A 15,684-nucleotide genomic window follows, 5' to 3' on the forward strand; every position below is an offset into this window, starting at 1 on the left:
TGAATGTGAGGAAATATTTTCAATTCATATACTCACAAAGGACTTGTATCCAGAATATTTTAAAACCTTTATAATAACAAGAATATATAAAGAACTCTTACAATGCAATAACAAGAAGCCAAACATTCTAATTCTTTAAATGTGCAAAAGATTTAAAAAGACTTCACCAGATATAAGATACAGGTGGCAACTATGCACATGAAAAGATGTTCAGTATCATTAGTCTTTGAGAAAATGCAAACTAAAACCACAATGAGATATCACTACACAGCTACTAGAATGATTTTTTTTTTAAACTGATTATACCAAGTACTGATGGAGATGCAGAACACTGGAATTTTCATACAATGCTGGTAAATGTAAAATTGAACAGCCACTTTGCAAAAGTTTGGCAGTTTTTTCTTTATCAAGTTAAAAACATTCAATTAACACAGGACCTAAGATTTCACTCCAAGGTATTTATCCAAGAAACATGTGTACATATCCTCAAAGACTTGTATGTGAACATTCACAGCTCGAAGTGGAAAATAACTTAAATGCCCATCACCAGGTGAATGGATAAACTAATTGTGGTATATCCAACAATGAAATACTACTCAGCAATAAAGGGATGAACTACTGGTATACACAAAACCATGGATGGATAGAAAAAACATAATGCTGAATTAAAGAAGCCATACACAGGATACATACCGTATGATTCCATTTACACGAAGCTCTACAGTAGGCAAAACATCTACGGTGAAATCTGATCAGTGGATGTCTGAGGTGGGCTGGGGAGAGACTGACTGCAATGGGCAACAGGAGAATTTGGGGAGGGTGAGAGAAATGTTCTACATATTGACTGCAGAGATGATTACATGGGTGTAAAAATCTGTCAAAACTCAGTGATTACACATTTAAAATGTGTGCATTGGACTTCCCTGGTGGCGCAGTGGTTGAGAATCCGCCTGCCAATGCAGGAGACACAGGTTCGAGCCCTGGTCCAGGAAGATCCCACATGCCTCAGAGCAACTAAGCCCGTGCGCCCCAACTACTGAGCCTGTACTCTAGAGCCCGTGAGCTACAACTATTGAGCCTATGTGTCACAACTACTGAAGCCCATGCACCTAGAGCCCGTGCTTCACAACAAAAGAAGCCACTGCAATGAGAAGCCCGCGCACCACAACAAAGAGTAGCCCCTGCTCGCCACAACTAGAGAAAGCCCACGTGCAGCAACGGAGACCCAACGCAGCCAAAAATAAAATAAAATTTTAAAAAAATTTTAAAAAATAAATAAAATGTGTGCATCATCTTGTCATTTCAATAAAGTTGAAAAAATAATTATTCTGCAACAGTTAAGGAGCTATTTAAGTCTTTTTTTGTTATTAATGGTAGCTGGCCAATAAGTCTTTACAGAGGTTAATCAGTCCATTGTGGTATAAGATTATCCCTGGTCCATCAGCCTTCTGAAACATACCAGAGGAATGGATTCTCTAACCAGCAGAAATAGAGTTAGGTCAGGGAATTTGCTTTCCAGTTCACAGAAGTTAGAGTGTACATTTGCACACCCTCTTGTGATTAACTCAAGTTAATTTTCAAAAAGTCAGGCCTAAGCTATGTTAAGAGGTGAAGAAAGGTATTTTTTATCAGAAGGTTAATGCTTCAAAAGTGAAGAATCCCCCCTGTGAGAAAACAAAATACTTTTGGCACATACTCTGATTGGGGTCTGGACCTTCCAAATACGGCAGACAGTCATCTGGTGTGTGTGCTGGCAGGGACACATACACGGGAGAGGGACAGAAATGCCACCCTGGCCACAGTCTACATGACACAGGGGAAGAATGGCTCCTCCATCAGAGGAGCAGGTTGTTAGAACAGCCAGAGGGATAAGGTTTTTATTTGTAACTGGACTCACAAATGTTTATTATGATCATTTTTTTAACTGTCAGTCACTGAAAAGGCTTTCTGTGCAAGCACAGGAAAGGGAGAAAGCAAAGTAAAACCTGCTAACTGCCCTCTCTACCTGCCCTACCTTACCCTTCTCCTCTGCCCCATCCCCTTAGCTCACTGCCCCTCATTCTCTAGTAAAGGTTAAAACCACACCAGAGGGACTTCCCTAGCGGTCCAGAATTTAAGACTTCCACAGCGGGGGGGCATGGGTTCGATCACTGGTCGGGGAACTAAGATCCCACATGCTGTGCGGCGTGGCCAAAAAATCTTCAATACATAATTGAGAAGTAAACGCTTCCATCTTAAAAAAAAAACTAACAAAAAAACAAACCACACCAGAGGGCTTGGTTGAGCCAAAAGAAAAGGCAGGCCTAGGATCCAGATGCAGATAGGTCGGGGAGGGGTGATGAAGTCAGTGGACATTTGTCATTTCCAGCCCCCAGCATCCTAAGACTACTCTGATGTCCTTTCAGGCTACTGACTCTCCAGCTCTGTGTACAGCCTTGTTGGGAGAGTAAAATCAAATGTTTGCCCTCCCTCGACAGAAACCAAGGAGCTTCCCTAGGGGGTCCTTCCCCCAGATCCTTTCTCTCTATATCCTGATAGGGCCACAGATGGGCCATGACTTAAGCTTGACCAATCAAATAATCTCATGCGACTTTTATTTCTTTCAAAGAGTGACGCAAGAGGCAAAGAAATGGCTTGCAGTGGAGCCAGGCAAGACAACTAAGCAGTTCTTTCTCTTGTCAGTTCCAAGCCTGGTTCCTTAGGTTTCCCTTCCAGTCTGTGAGGCTTTCCTCAGTGGAGAAATACATATTTTAAGTTCCCACCTTCCTCCCTTACTTCCCAACTTTTCTTAATCCCCCTCATCAGAGTTAATGTCTGTCACCAGTTTGGTGTGTTTTTTTCCAGTTTCTATATATCTCATTTTTGTTTTTAAAAAATGCATGTGTCATATAAATTGGATTATATTATACATATTGTTATACAACTTGCTTTTTATTAGCTGTGATCTTCTATTTCTTTTGTATCTTATCGTCATCCCTGATTAAAAATGTACATAAAAATTCTACCAAAGTTGGAGTCTAGCGGTAGGGTGGGACTTGGTTAATCCCACTATTACACAGCCCATAAGAGAATGCGCTCAAGTTCAGCTGGCTGAACAAGAATCCTAAGGAATGTTAGCTATGTGCCAGGCTGTAAAGTTCTCACAGGCGACATAAAGGTTCTTGAGCAGGGAAATCTCATGATGAAGACAATGTTTCATGAAGAGTAACTTGGCAACAGTGAAGATAATATAGACAAGAAGTAGAGATTGGACAGCAGGGAGACTAGTTCAGTGGCTAACAGAGAAGAGTAGATCTGAAGAAATAAAATTCTGGATTACTGCGGTGGTCAGAAAAATGGAGAGAAACTTTTCCTGAATTATAAGGTAGACTAGTAGAGTGGAAGAAACAAATGATTGGAATTAGAAGAGTTAGATTTGAATTGCAGCTCTGAAATTTATTAGCTGTGTGACATTTGGTAAGAAACGTCCCTGCTCCATATCTTTTCCCCTGTCAATAAGATGAAGAAACTGGAATATCAGGGCCTTTAAGCGTTGGGGTTTTTTTCCCAGCAGAACCCCCGCTCCCTGCACAGGTAAAGGGCTCAGAGCCCCAGCTCTCCTTCATTACACCTCTCAGCCACCTCTGAGGCATTCCTGAGGAATCAACAGAGGACTAGTGCACAGCATTAGAGAAGTCTCTAAACACTCTACTACCAAATCTAATATTCAGTGACTCAGGTGGGTAAACTTGGCAGAAGTGTCTAGAAAAATCGTACTGACCACAATAGGTGGCACAGAATCATATTAGAAAGGGTGAATTGACTTCTGATAAATCTGCCTGTTTCTCTTTACAGGTCAAATCCAATTAAATGTCCAAAATCTCATCCAATGCTTCTGCAAATGGTAATCTGACCTCTATATAAACAATACAGTCACAAATAATTCATTGCCTAACAATTCAGCTCATTCCAATTTGAGGTCTTCTAACTATTCAACTGTTCTTCCTTATTAAGTCAAAATTTGTCCGCCATCACTGCCATCTGAAATAAAGGTCCTTATTCCACCTTGTGAAGGTAAACCAAGTAAATCTAACCCCTCTTCCACAAGACAGTCCTGCAACTGTTTGAGAAGAGCTCTCAGGTCTACCTTATCCCCCCTTATTCTCTCTTGCTCTGGCCTACCAGGAATGTTCCACAGAAGTGGCCTGCTCCAGTTTTGGATCAATTCAACATTCTCTGAGCATCTAAGTACAAGTAGATCTGCACTTATTCACAGCTTTAAAGACTTAATCAAATCAGATGGTCTTCCTTGAAACAAATGACTAGCTTTATAATAAAGTGTAAATAGAACCTAAATTCATTATCTGGTAACCATTATTTTCTTACTAAACATTAACTGGTGCCAGTGTATCAGAAGTAGATTGCTAAATCTTTTAACCCAAAGCAAATTGTGAAAACATCTACTCAGGGATCCAAAAAGATCCAAGACTCAAGGTGCAATGTAGCAAGTATAAATAACATAAATAAAGCTTATACTCTCATCAGCTCTCAGGGGAATGTAATTCTCACTGGTACAAAAGTTAATTATCACCAAGGTGACTTGGAATATCAGTGTTAGTAAGAAAGCTTCATTCACCATTCCTCATCCCACCCACTCCACATTCCACCACTAGGTCTGCAAAATCAGGGGTCTGTGGCTTAGGCCTGGGTATCCTCCAGTCTGGGTAATTTGGGGATGGGGATTAGGAGGTGTGACTGAGTCCCTAAGGAGAAAGCGAGCTGGCACAGCCAGTCTGTGATGCCTGTGGGAGTGCTGAGCCTCTACGGTTTCCTGTGCCCTGGTTGTCCTAGTAACCTGAGGCCTCCCTATTTGTGTTGGCATCGTGGGGTCAAGAGCGGAAGCAAAGCTGAAGCACCAGGAAGACTTGCAGGGAAAAAATGCGGGTAATGCAGCAGTTATGCCACAGGAAGGTCAAGCCTAGGGCATAAGAATTACCTCTCCCTAAGGGGAGCTGGAGGACGAGGAGCACACCCAAGAACCCTTCTCCAAGGAGCAGGGGTCAGAGGTGTGCTCAAAGAGCATGGACGAGGAAGGCTCAAGGAAGAGGGGAAAAGACGTTTCTGAGAAGGAAGGGAAGAGAAGGGAGAGGGACTTTAGGGACTCTCAGGGAGAGAGATTAAATGAGGGATTTTTTTTAAGTGTTGCTTTTGAGATATGGGAGATGAGATATAGCCTTCATCTTCTACCCCTTCTAAGAAACTTCCAACAAAAACTGACATTACTCAACAGGGCTTTGGGGGCTGGATTTGTGTTTTTCTCTAGTTGTGACAACATGTAAGACTGGCCTCCAGACAGATCAAGAGCCCAGTTACATATGTTTTTACCAGGTCTGAGGGTGACCATAAGATTTCTGGAGCAGCCAAAAGACAGCCATGTGACAGTGTACTAACTCCTAGAGTTTACAGCTATGCTAACACAAGACTCACTCACCTCCTCCAACTATTTAAATTTAAATTAACTAAAATTTAAAATTCCATTCCTCAGTCACACTAGCCACATTTCAAGCGCTCAATAGTCACATGTGGCTAGTGGCTACTGTTTAGACAGGACAGGTAGAGAACACTTCCATTATCATAGTAGATTCTATTAAACAGTGTTGGAGTAAAGAAAAAAGCTTAGATAAATAGCTAACAAAATACAAACCCTTTCAAATCTTTAAAGAGCTGCCACATTGAAAAACAAGTAGACTTTTCCCATATGTTTCAAGGAGCAGAACTACGGGGAAAAAAATGAGATGCTATAGCAAGGCAGATTTAGCTGAACAACCTCTAGTACCTAAAGCTAGATGACAATAGAATGGGCCACCTTCACCACAGGTGGCAGTAACCCATTGCATTCAGTAGAGACAGTTAAGCAAAGACCTCCTTGGTCATATTTCAGAGATAATAAAGAACTAGATGCCTTCTCAGTATCTAGTTTTGAGTCTGCAATTTTAAGAAAAGAGCAATTTACAAATGAGATAAAAGTGAGAGTCATAAACGGCATTTTAAAAGTCACTACTACCACAAGTAGACTGTGGGGCAGGCAGGCAAAATTAAAGCATATAAGTAGATAAGTAACTTAGTCAAAATTAATGATGGTTAGCCGGGGGTTAATTATTAGTGGTGGGGCTATCATTTATGTACCGATTTATAAGCAGAAAAAAATTAAAAAGAAAAAATTGGTAAGAATGGTTCTAATGGTGCAGAGACAAGGCCGGAAAACTTCAATACAGGTTATCAAGAGAAACTTGACTATAGTTGAAACCAGTACCACAACCCAAGAATCTTTTATATTCTCTAGCTAGAGAGAATATGAGCTGTTTGGGTACAGCAACTGTCTGTTCTTGGGACTCTGCTCCCTTCATCCCATCCTCCTGCCATTCACCACAGCCTTACAAGTCATCTCTCTCAACTCCTGAAACTCAGCCACCTTCAAACAGTCTCTTGATCTCCACAGGCAAGACTCTCTCCTCTCCTTCTCATCTGAATACAGAATGCCAAAGGATACTGTCTCTTAACCTTCTATCCTAGCTATGAATTTACTCATCCTCATTTTCCACCCCAAAATGTATTTGGCTTGATTATAATATAATATACTGAATATACATATTCATAGTCATTTACTGACTTATGGTTCTATTATCTGTGTACTTTGGTGTGTATACATATGTGAGAGCATTCATGCACACACATGTGATAACATCCATTATTGGTAAGCATTTAGGAATCTGGCACCAGGATTATGAAATGCACCATTACAGTGCCTAGCACGACACCAAGCTTAAGTGGTCACTCAATGGACTTTACAATAGCCACGTCATGACTCTGGATGCAAAATGTTGGAAGACGAGACTGAAGTAGATGTGAATTTGACGACTTTTTTTTCTTGTAGGAAACAGAATGGAAGCATAAGCATCTTGTGCTGTATATAGAGGAAGAATGTTTAATCACAAGGAGAAGGTTGAAGCCTTGCTGAAAGAAAGCATAATAGAGTGTACAAAGAGTCCAGAATAAGAAAAAAGTGATAGAAGAGGAAGGAAGACAGAAGTGGATCATGCAGAATAAATAAAGTCTAGCCTTTTAAAAATCCGAGGTCTTACCAAAGAGAAAGGAAGAAAAAGAGATTTCAACATAAGAGAGTTTAAGATGGAAAAGAGCCAGAAAGGGCTGTAGGCTTAAAAGAAACAAAATCAATGAAGAAGCAGTGGTGTATGTTGGCAAAGAGAAGTGTAGAGTTGAGGGGAGGGAGAGAATTTATGGTAGAGGAAATTGGTGTGAAGTTTTCCTCTAAAGATGCCCAGCAGAGCAAAGAAGGAATGAAGGCAAAGGCCACTAGGAATAAGGTAGGGCTGGGGCTGAAACAGCACAGGAGAAAACAACAGGGCCCAGAGTGGGAAACTATATTCTTTCTAAAAAATTAACTGACCCAGATTTTCTTGCTTGGGGCCAAAGGTAACTGAAATTTAAGGATCTTGAAAATAAATTATAACAATCCTAATCTTTGCAATTGCCTTTGGCCCAAGATAACATCAATTTAAAAGATCACGATAGAATTAGTGTCAGTTTCTGACACTGTAGAGTTGATTTTAGAAGATAAATAAGACTAATAAATTGCTCTGTTTATAGAAATACTATCCTGAATAACAACTTTAGCTGTATCTCTCTATCAGCCACAGGGTAAATATAGAAACTTTATAGTTACATACATGCCCACAGACGATAATAAGTAACCTAACATATATGGTAAAGCTGGGTTACTTATCTTTCTATACTATAGCCCAATGAAATGTTTTACTGGATTTAGGATACATAGTGCAAGTTAAAGGGCTGCACAGACAAAAGTTAACGTTAAAAGTAAAGACCGTAAGATGAGGGAGAGGAAAACTAGAACTGCTATGCTACTGACATAGAACTGAAGCATTAACAACACAAGAACTCCCACGCATCAGTGAGGGGAAAATGGCACAAAAGCAAGACAAAGGAAAAGACTCGATGCCATGTAACTAATCTTGGTAGCCTCACTTTTGGGTTTTAAATCAAATACTGAATCAGATTCTTCAACGTTTCTCTTTTTAAAAATTCAACGAAATTACTTAACTCGTTTGATAAATGTAGTCATGCAATTTTAAATGACTATAAAAATTAGAGGATCAATGCCTAATCCTTTGGCAAAGACTGAAGGCGGCAGTAGTGCTAGACACAGATAACCTTGCGTTTAAGCTCCTCACTACTGCTTAGAGACCATCGATTCTGCCTGCGAAGCCAATCCGAATTCCTCATCTCGGCATTCAAAGCCTTTAGTGACCTCGCCACAACTGTACCCAAAGAGCCCTAACTCCCACTACTCCCTAACCTACCTCTCACTCTCGGCGCGCACGGCCTCTGGACAGACCTGATCTCTGGGGGGGAGGGGGGGTGGCCATTTCCCCTTTCCCGCCTGGGTGGAAGTCTCCTTCCATCTCAGGCTCTGGCTGGCCCAGGCCTATCCAGCACTCCAGCCAACCGCGCTGTCGCTCCGCAGCCACGCACTTCTCCCGGCCCTTTCCGGGTCTCTCCTCCCCGACTCTCTCGGTGTTGCCCCGGGGCCCCTCTCCCTCAGCTCCAGTGTTCCCCCGGGGACTCGCCCGTCTCCCCGGGCAGTCACAAGCTCTGCGGGTCGATGGGTGTCTGTTAGGTGCTTCGAGTCTGGGCGAAACCCAGACCCGGACCCCTCGGGGCCCTCCCCCCAACTCTTTCGGGCGCTTCTACGACCCTCCCCCGGCTCCCCACGCCAGCCTAGCTGCCCCTCGGGGCTCCGGCCCCCAGACCTCCCCGCCGCCGCTGCCAGTCCTTCCTATCCTATCCGGCGGGGGTCGGCGGTGACTCACCGAAGGGCCAGCGGCTGGGGGGTCGGAATGCGCTCACTTCCTCCCCGCGCGCACCTGCCCGGAGCTGTTGGAGCGCCGCCCAGCCGAGCCTCCGGCGGATGTTTTTCTGTCCCCGCGTGGTCAGCGCTCGCCAGCCGCCCCCTCCCGGCCCGAGAGCCAGCCGTCGCGCCCCCCCCCGGCACCAACTGGCATCGCGGAGTTGAGCCCTGACCACAGAACCCCCAGCCGCCAACACACGCGGCAACCACAAGCGTGGCCTCTGGCCCCGAGAAGCTAGGCAGATGCATACGCGAGCGCGCACACCCGCAGGCGTGCAAGAAACGGGTTCAACCAACACCTCCCCGCCGCCCTCTCCCCCACCCAACTTCTGGGAAAGGGCTCCTGGCTCCGCCCCAGCCTTTCTTTCCAGAAGACCCCTACTCCTGCCCCTATATGCCTACCTCATCTTCATTACAGGCGGTTAACTCTCACCTCTCCTGTCCCATGACTTCACACACACCAATCCCCATTGGGCACCCCCTGCCTACAGCATGACCACCACCACCACCTTCAAGCTCCCTAGCTCCCCCCTAGTGTCCGCCCCCTACTGGTTTGGCTCCAGGATACAGGAGCAGAAGGTAGTCTATGGTCCAAACATCAAGGGTGTCAGCTGGTGCCCCACAAAGGCACCAGCAGAGCTACTGACCACTGACAAGACTTCTGGGCCCTTCTATTAGTCAGGCCTTCTAATCCACCTGCTCCAGCCCTGAGCAGTCCAAGGCCATGCCTCCCACATGCCAGCCTATATCCGGGCACCTTGCTCCTCTGTGAGTTTTCTTTTCTTCTCTTGGTGCTCCTCTGAAATGGAAAGGATATCAGACCTGACTAGGGGGAAGGTGCGGTGCAGTCCGCATCTCCAGCCACTTAAGCTGTCTTCTTGGAAGAAAACAGGGAGTTTGGGGCGGACTGGCGAAGTTGTTTCTGAATGGTGAGGAGGTGAGAGGAAGGGTAACCCTCTGGAAAAGTCAGCCAGAAGTAGTTGGATCTGAACCACTGGGTGGCAGGGAGTGGGAGTCTTGGGGTAAATGGAACTAGAGACTTACAAGGAAAAATAGAATAAATGCCAAAGTGATTGGCCCTGTGGGTAGGAGAATAGCTGGAACAGGGGTCTTTGAAGTGTGAAAAAGGGAAAGAAATCCAGCTTGATTGGGGCAATTAGTACCAATGAGATGGCCAGCATTAGACTGGTCAGAAAGGAGAACTTGAGAGTTCACTTGAGTGAGGATGGGAAGAAGATCAGAATCCTTACCAGAAAAAGCAGGAGTCCTAAAGTTAGCTAGAAGGATGGAAAAAGGATACCTCTTCCCAGGGTGGAAGTGAGGGTACTGACCTAGGAAAAGTAGGCTCATTAGCAACACTGTTTCTCAAAGCAGACATTCACAATTTCAAGCATACACCGACCAAAAGCAAAATGTTGCTGGAGGCAGGTTTTGAAGGCGGTAGGGATGACAAGAAGCTTAAGTGTGAAAGGGGCAGAATTCTGTGCCAGGAGATAGCAGCCCCAGCAGAAGCTCTCAGCTGTGTACACAGAGCTGCTCACCATCATTCAAAGAAAGGGACGTCTAGCACCAGCCACAGCAGTCACTCTTTTCGGAGGGCTACGTGCCAGGGACAGTACCAGGAGCATTACACGCATTATCTCATTTCATCCTCTTGACAACTCTGTGAGTTAAGGAAACAGGTTTAGAGAGGTGAACTAACCTGCCCAATGTCACACAGCTCTTAAGTAGAATCAGGATCTATATCCAGAGTCTGACTCTATAACCTATACTCTTAATCACCCATCTTTAGGTTCTCCAGAACCTGCAGGAAACCCAAAAAAGGATGTCAGAGGATAAGTTCCTAAATTCTCATTCCATAATGTACAGGAGATAAGGGCGGTATCTCTGTGAAACTGGAGCGATCCATACCATTAGGGCATTTAGAGATGTTCTTCTTTGAAAGAACCATCCCCAGACATGAGGAGAACCTTTATTTGCAGTATGTTTAGGGGTGATGAACAATGGATAATCTCTGGGATGCCTGTAAAAAAGAGACACCTGCCCCCCAGCCCTAATCTCTGAGGGGCAGCCATATCTCTAGGATACTGCAAGGAGACCCTGCCCTAGGGTCTGAAAGAAACATTCTCCACTCCAGGTGCCTGTTCGCTCTCCTGGAGCCTCTGGCTGTCGCACCCTACTGCATCTCCTCGGTTTGGCTGGGGCACAGGATTAGCCATCCCCAGGAAATGCCTCCCTCCGGTCCAGGCAGGGATCCCAGCGTACACACCCCTGAAGTGTGTGTGTGTGTGTGCGCGCGTGTGTGTGTGCGTGTGTGTGTTACAGGGCGGGGGGAGATGGTGGAATGCTTCCTCTCCAGGCCAGGGAGGAGTTCTGGGGACCACCTGGGGGCCCCCACCCGTCCCACCTCCTTGCTGGGGAAGTGCCCAGTCCAGTGCCCCTTCCATGGCCACCTCCCTCCCCCTAGCTGTGTGGGGCATGAATCAGCTCTCACAGCTTGTTAAAGCTAGACCTCTTGTTTTCATGCCCTCACCTCAGGAAACAGAGTTACAGCTTTTCCAGCTCTACTCAGCAGGGGGCCAGGGTCCTCACTTTATAAACATCCCCAAGCCTGTGAGAGGGCACGGAGATGGTGCGAGACAGGAGCCCAGGGGAGAAAGACAGAAACTAAGACTCGAGGAGAGAAACAAAGAAAAGCCAAGGAGACAAGACCAGAGTAGCCTGAACAGAAGCCAGGAACGGTCCGAAAGGGCCGTACTGCGGGAATGGCCTTATGGATGCTCTGGGCTGGACAGGCTAAGGGGACCCTGGGCGGCTGGGGGATCACCTGCTTGGTGATATCTCTGCTCCTCCAGCACCCAGGAGTCCACAGCAAGTGCTACTTCCAAGCTCAAGGTAAAGCTGGGTGAGGCGTTAGGGAAGGACAGGAGCAGAGGGCACTGGGAGGAAGGGGGCTCAGGGGTGATCCTGTGTCAGAAGACCCAGACCCCCCGAGCTGGGAAACAGGAGAGGGTAAACGCGGGGGCGGCAGCACTTACTCCCTGCGCTCCAGCACACTAACATTTCCTGCTCTTCCCTAGCGCCCTGCCACCATGAAGGGAAATATTTCACCCTGGGCGAGTCTTGGCTCCGCAAGGACTGTTTCCACTGCACCTGCCTGCATCCCGTCGGTGTGGGCTGCTGTGACACGTGAGTGACCACTGAGGGCCAGAGAGAATGGCTCTGATGTGAGTGACTGAGAGATGGCCAGGTCATGACTAGATTGCTGTGGTGTGAGAATGAACAAAGTAGCAGGATGAAGCTGGCCGAACCTGAAGGTACCAACAAAAATGTGACAGAGAAAGCTCAGGCTACAAAGTAAGGGGAGTTGGGGTGGATCTGGAGGGAAAATATTCCTGCTATGAAACGAAAAATATCCATATATGGCAGGCAAGAGCTCGGTTAGGGGGGACAGGGGCACTGGGGGAAGATATGGGAGGAATGCTGGGAGGGGGGATGCGAGGCAGGGATAAAGGTGGACCTTCACTGTCCTGACTCCTTCCCCGTCCTTTGGTTCCCCAGGTCCCAACATCCTATCGACTTCCCCGCTGGGTGTGAGGTACGTCGGGAGGCAGGAACGTGCCAGTTCTCCCTGGTGCAAAAATCTGACCCCCGGCTGCCCTGCAAAGAGGGAGGGCCCAACCCAGAGTGGGGCTCAGCTAACACCCCTATTCCTGCGGCTCCTGCTCCCCACTCCAGCTAAACTCAACCGACCGCCCTTTTGCTGACTGCCCACTGCTGCTGCCACTTCCAGGGAAACCACTAGAAGCTGCCGATTTATTCTGAATAAATAAATTAATGCTACAGCTGAAAGCCTGCCTCTCATTATCTGTGCCACTGGACGCCAGGTGGAAAAAATGCGCCCTACTAGAGTCCAGGTGCTGAGTTCTCAGGATCCTGAAGAAAGTAGTGCCACGTGGGCCAGTTTCAGATGGTTATGGTGCTGGTGCTGGGGCCTGGGGCCGCATATGAGGCCAGGGTAGGGCTTGTAGGCAGCACCTTGATGGGGAGGTCCCAGCTGAAGGTGTCCACGGGCACTTGCTCAGGCCCTGTCCAGGTGACAGGCTCGGGCTGTTCCATGGGAGGTAGGAGCACCAAACCTGGTTCTCGGGATGTTACAAATTCAAAATGCAAACGCCACTTCAGGGATACTGTGGGAAAAAAGATAAAGGTAGAAGCATTAGAAGCCAGGAGTAAAACCCAATGACAGGATGTGGTTAGCAAATGAGAAAAAAAAAACAAACCTGTATTCAGGAAGAGCGGGGAGGTGTGGGTCAGGGAGCTAGGATCGAGAGTTTGGCTGAAGAAATCTAGTGTGTAAACTGGAACCGTGACAGTAAGGATGATGGCATCAACTACCTAATAACCCAAGTGTGAGACAGTCAAGACTTCGTAGCTTGAAGTAAATGCAATGGCGAGTCAGAGATCAGTGCATCACAGGGTCCCAGTGGGTAGGGGGAGTGAAGATGTGCAAAGCTGTTAAGAATTTAGGGGTCAGTGCACCCAGGAAACAGGCTGAAGGTCTGAGAAAGTGTTAAGGGTCACAGACTGGATATGGGTATGTCTGGGAGTGTGTTAGGAATCAGGATTCATTATACGCTACCTAAACGCAGCATCTTACCGTGCCCCCCCACCCCCGGTAATAGTCAGGGTCTCACCAACGGCTGTGCAGAAGCCTGGTGTGGAGCTGAGAGGGATGGGGAGGGAGAAGCTCGTTCTGGTTGTATGTAGGCAGGACTCCTGGTGCCGGGCATGAGTGACATGAGACACAGAGGGGGCACCCCCTGCCCCGCGGCGCCGCTGGTACTCAGGCTGCACACGCTCCTCCGTCTGTAAGCTCACTGAAAACTGGGAGCAAGAAGAGAAGTGCGTGCTGGCAGGCGCTGGGATGCGCTGACTCCGGGTGGGAGGGCAGCCCAACCTCATGCTGTTTTACCAGAGGGATCCTGGGTGACCTCACTGCCCATTTCTACCTGCCACCCCTCTTTATGCAGACCCTCTCTTTCCACCCAGACCTTCAGACCCAGTTCCCCCAAAGTCCCTCTCCTTTCTCACCTGCAAACAAGCTACAGTTCCTTCCCCTAAGTTTAAGGTCCCCACCACGTCCTCGCCAAGTCTGTATACAGATTTGAAGATGCCAAATGTCCCAACTTTTCCTCGGCCATCACTGATGTTGTACAGATCTGGGGAGAATGGGACACAGTAAGCCTGGGGTCCGCACTGGGGAATGTCTAGGGCTGGAAGCCAGAGGCCAAAAGGTGGGGCTTTTCCTTTAGAATCTGGGGTGAGGTATCACTGGATCCTCAGGAGAATGTGGCAGCTAGGAGACTCAATCTCTGAGACAGGAATACTATGAGGGGAGGATGGGGTGGGACAATGTGAAGGGCTTCTCACGGAGGCTGCGGCAGGATGTGGCAGCCATGAGGCGCTCCCCAGCCAGCTCAGCGAGCCATGAGTCCTTCTTGCCACATTCATCCTCTTCCAAGAATGGACTGGATGGGGCAACTGCCTCCTCCTGGGGAAAGCGGACATCTTGAAGGCCTGGAGAGAAAATGAGTGGAGAGGTGGTGGGAGAGAACAGAGAGAAGAGTAGTGGGTAGGGTTTTAGACTCCAACCTGAGAGGGCTGTAGGTAAGGGGCACCACGGCTGAGGTACACATCTCACCTATGCTCCAGAACCTTCTCACCCCAACCCCCTCACACCTTCACTAAGACCAGGAAGCTTCCCTCCAGCCCCTCTCACAAACCCTCTAAGGATCATTTCTGCTTTGGTGAGGCTCTTCTCCAGCCCTTCCCTCCAGGAACCCTTACTTACCAGTCAGCACAAGAACCCTCAGAGGGACCCTGAGTAAAGTGATGGGTGAGTTGACACGCTGGCAGCCAATGGTCAGTTTGTAGACATACTTGACTGACTGACCCCGAAAGGAGGGTGGTCCCTCTATAGGCAGCACTTCACTGTAGGAGTCTGGTTGGGAGGTAGTAGTCAGGGCAGCCAGAAGCAGCCAGAGAGGTCCTCCCTCCAGGAGCCTTAGAAGGCAATCGAGGGGTCAGGGGGCAGTCACTCACATGACTTCGACTCTCCAGGGTCTAGCCGCAGGTCACAGAATAGGATTTTTGGTGGAGTGGAAAGGATACACTGACCCCTCTCACCTAGAAAAGATAAGACTGCAACTTAATAATCCCATTGTCTAGTACTGGAGAAGGCTAGCACAGCAAGTGGGGGCAGTAAGCACTGCCAACAAAGGGCAACCCAAACCAAGCCACTCCTCTTTTCTCGTTTTGAAATAGGAACAGTTTTACGCCGCCAAAGCAATAACTACACTCTTCCACATCCCCAGTGCAACAGAGACTATAATGACCCACCAGAACAATCTGACAATTTCACCCTTGGGTAACAATGATTCCATCCCCCTCCAAAGGCAAATGCCCCATCTCTAACCTCGGTGTGGTAGAAAGACAGTCTGGCTCTCAGGCTGGACATCTGGCTGACTGGAGTCAGGGGGAGGCAGTGCTACTCGACTCTCACTGGCATGGAACTGGCAGTGGATTTGGGCACTGGCCCATGCCAGAGCCTCACTGTGGGAGGAGGAAAAGAGGACATCAGAGGGCAGTTCCTGACCTCACAAATGCTCCCCCAAACTCCCTACCACACTGAGAAGACCAACACAGTGAGGCGGCTGTCCTCTGGATCAGAGAATCCAGAACCCCAAAGAGAAACC

General features: G+C 47.4%; 2 protein-coding genes across 3 annotated transcripts in view; one reads left to right on the forward strand and one right to left on the reverse strand.

Moving 5' to 3' along the window:
- Positions 1-15,684, reverse strand: part of RGP1 (RGP1 homolog, RAB6A GEF complex partner 1) — a 16,047-nt gene continuing 363 nt past the window's right edge. The window contains exons 2-9 of one of the 2 annotated variants that reach the window (XR_010944962.1): positions 15,405-15,541; positions 15,032-15,115; positions 14,781-14,930; positions 14,360-14,506; positions 14,021-14,148; positions 13,624-13,813; positions 13,210-13,324; positions 12,982-13,116 (exon numbers count right to left, since the gene is read on the reverse strand). Coding sequence is in view for 1 of the 2 variants with exons in the window: in XM_067743989.1 (XP_067600090.1) it covers positions 12,893-13,116; positions 13,624-13,813; positions 14,021-14,148; positions 14,360-14,506; positions 14,781-14,930; positions 15,032-15,115; positions 15,405-15,541 (1,060 nt within the window). In the remaining variant the exon portion in view is untranslated. Of the gene's footprint in view, positions 13,117-13,209; positions 13,325-13,623; positions 13,814-14,020; positions 14,149-14,359; positions 14,507-14,780; positions 14,931-15,031; positions 15,116-15,404; positions 15,542-15,684 lie in introns of both variants that reach the window. The other variant, XM_067743989.1, reaches the window with a different exon arrangement.
- Positions 11,692-12,668, forward strand: MSMP (microseminoprotein, prostate associated). The gene is made up of 3 exons (XM_067743999.1): positions 11,692-11,821; positions 12,007-12,115; positions 12,488-12,668. Exons 1-3 carry the CDS (start codon positions 11,692-11,694, stop codon positions 12,666-12,668), a joined length of 420 nt encoding a protein of 139 aa, XP_067600100.1.

This window comes from Pseudorca crassidens, chromosome 7 (assembly GCF_039906515.1).
Source record: "Pseudorca crassidens isolate mPseCra1 chromosome 7, mPseCra1.hap1, whole genome shotgun sequence".
NCBI lineage: Eukaryota > Metazoa > Chordata > Mammalia > Artiodactyla > Delphinidae > Pseudorca > Pseudorca crassidens.

Coding starts and splice junctions, on each gene's coding strand:
- MSMP (XM_067743999.1), top strand. CDS start 11,692: ATGGCCTTATGGATGCTCTGGGCTGGACAGGCTAAGGGGACCCTGGGC. Junction 11,822..12,006: donor GTGCTACTTCCAAGCTCAAG/GTAAAGCTGGGT, acceptor GCTCTTCCCTAG/CGCCCTGCCACCATGAAGGG. Junction 12,116..12,487: donor GGTGTGGGCTGCTGTGACAC/GTGAGTGACCAC, acceptor TTGGTTCCCCAG/GTCCCAACATCCTATCGACT.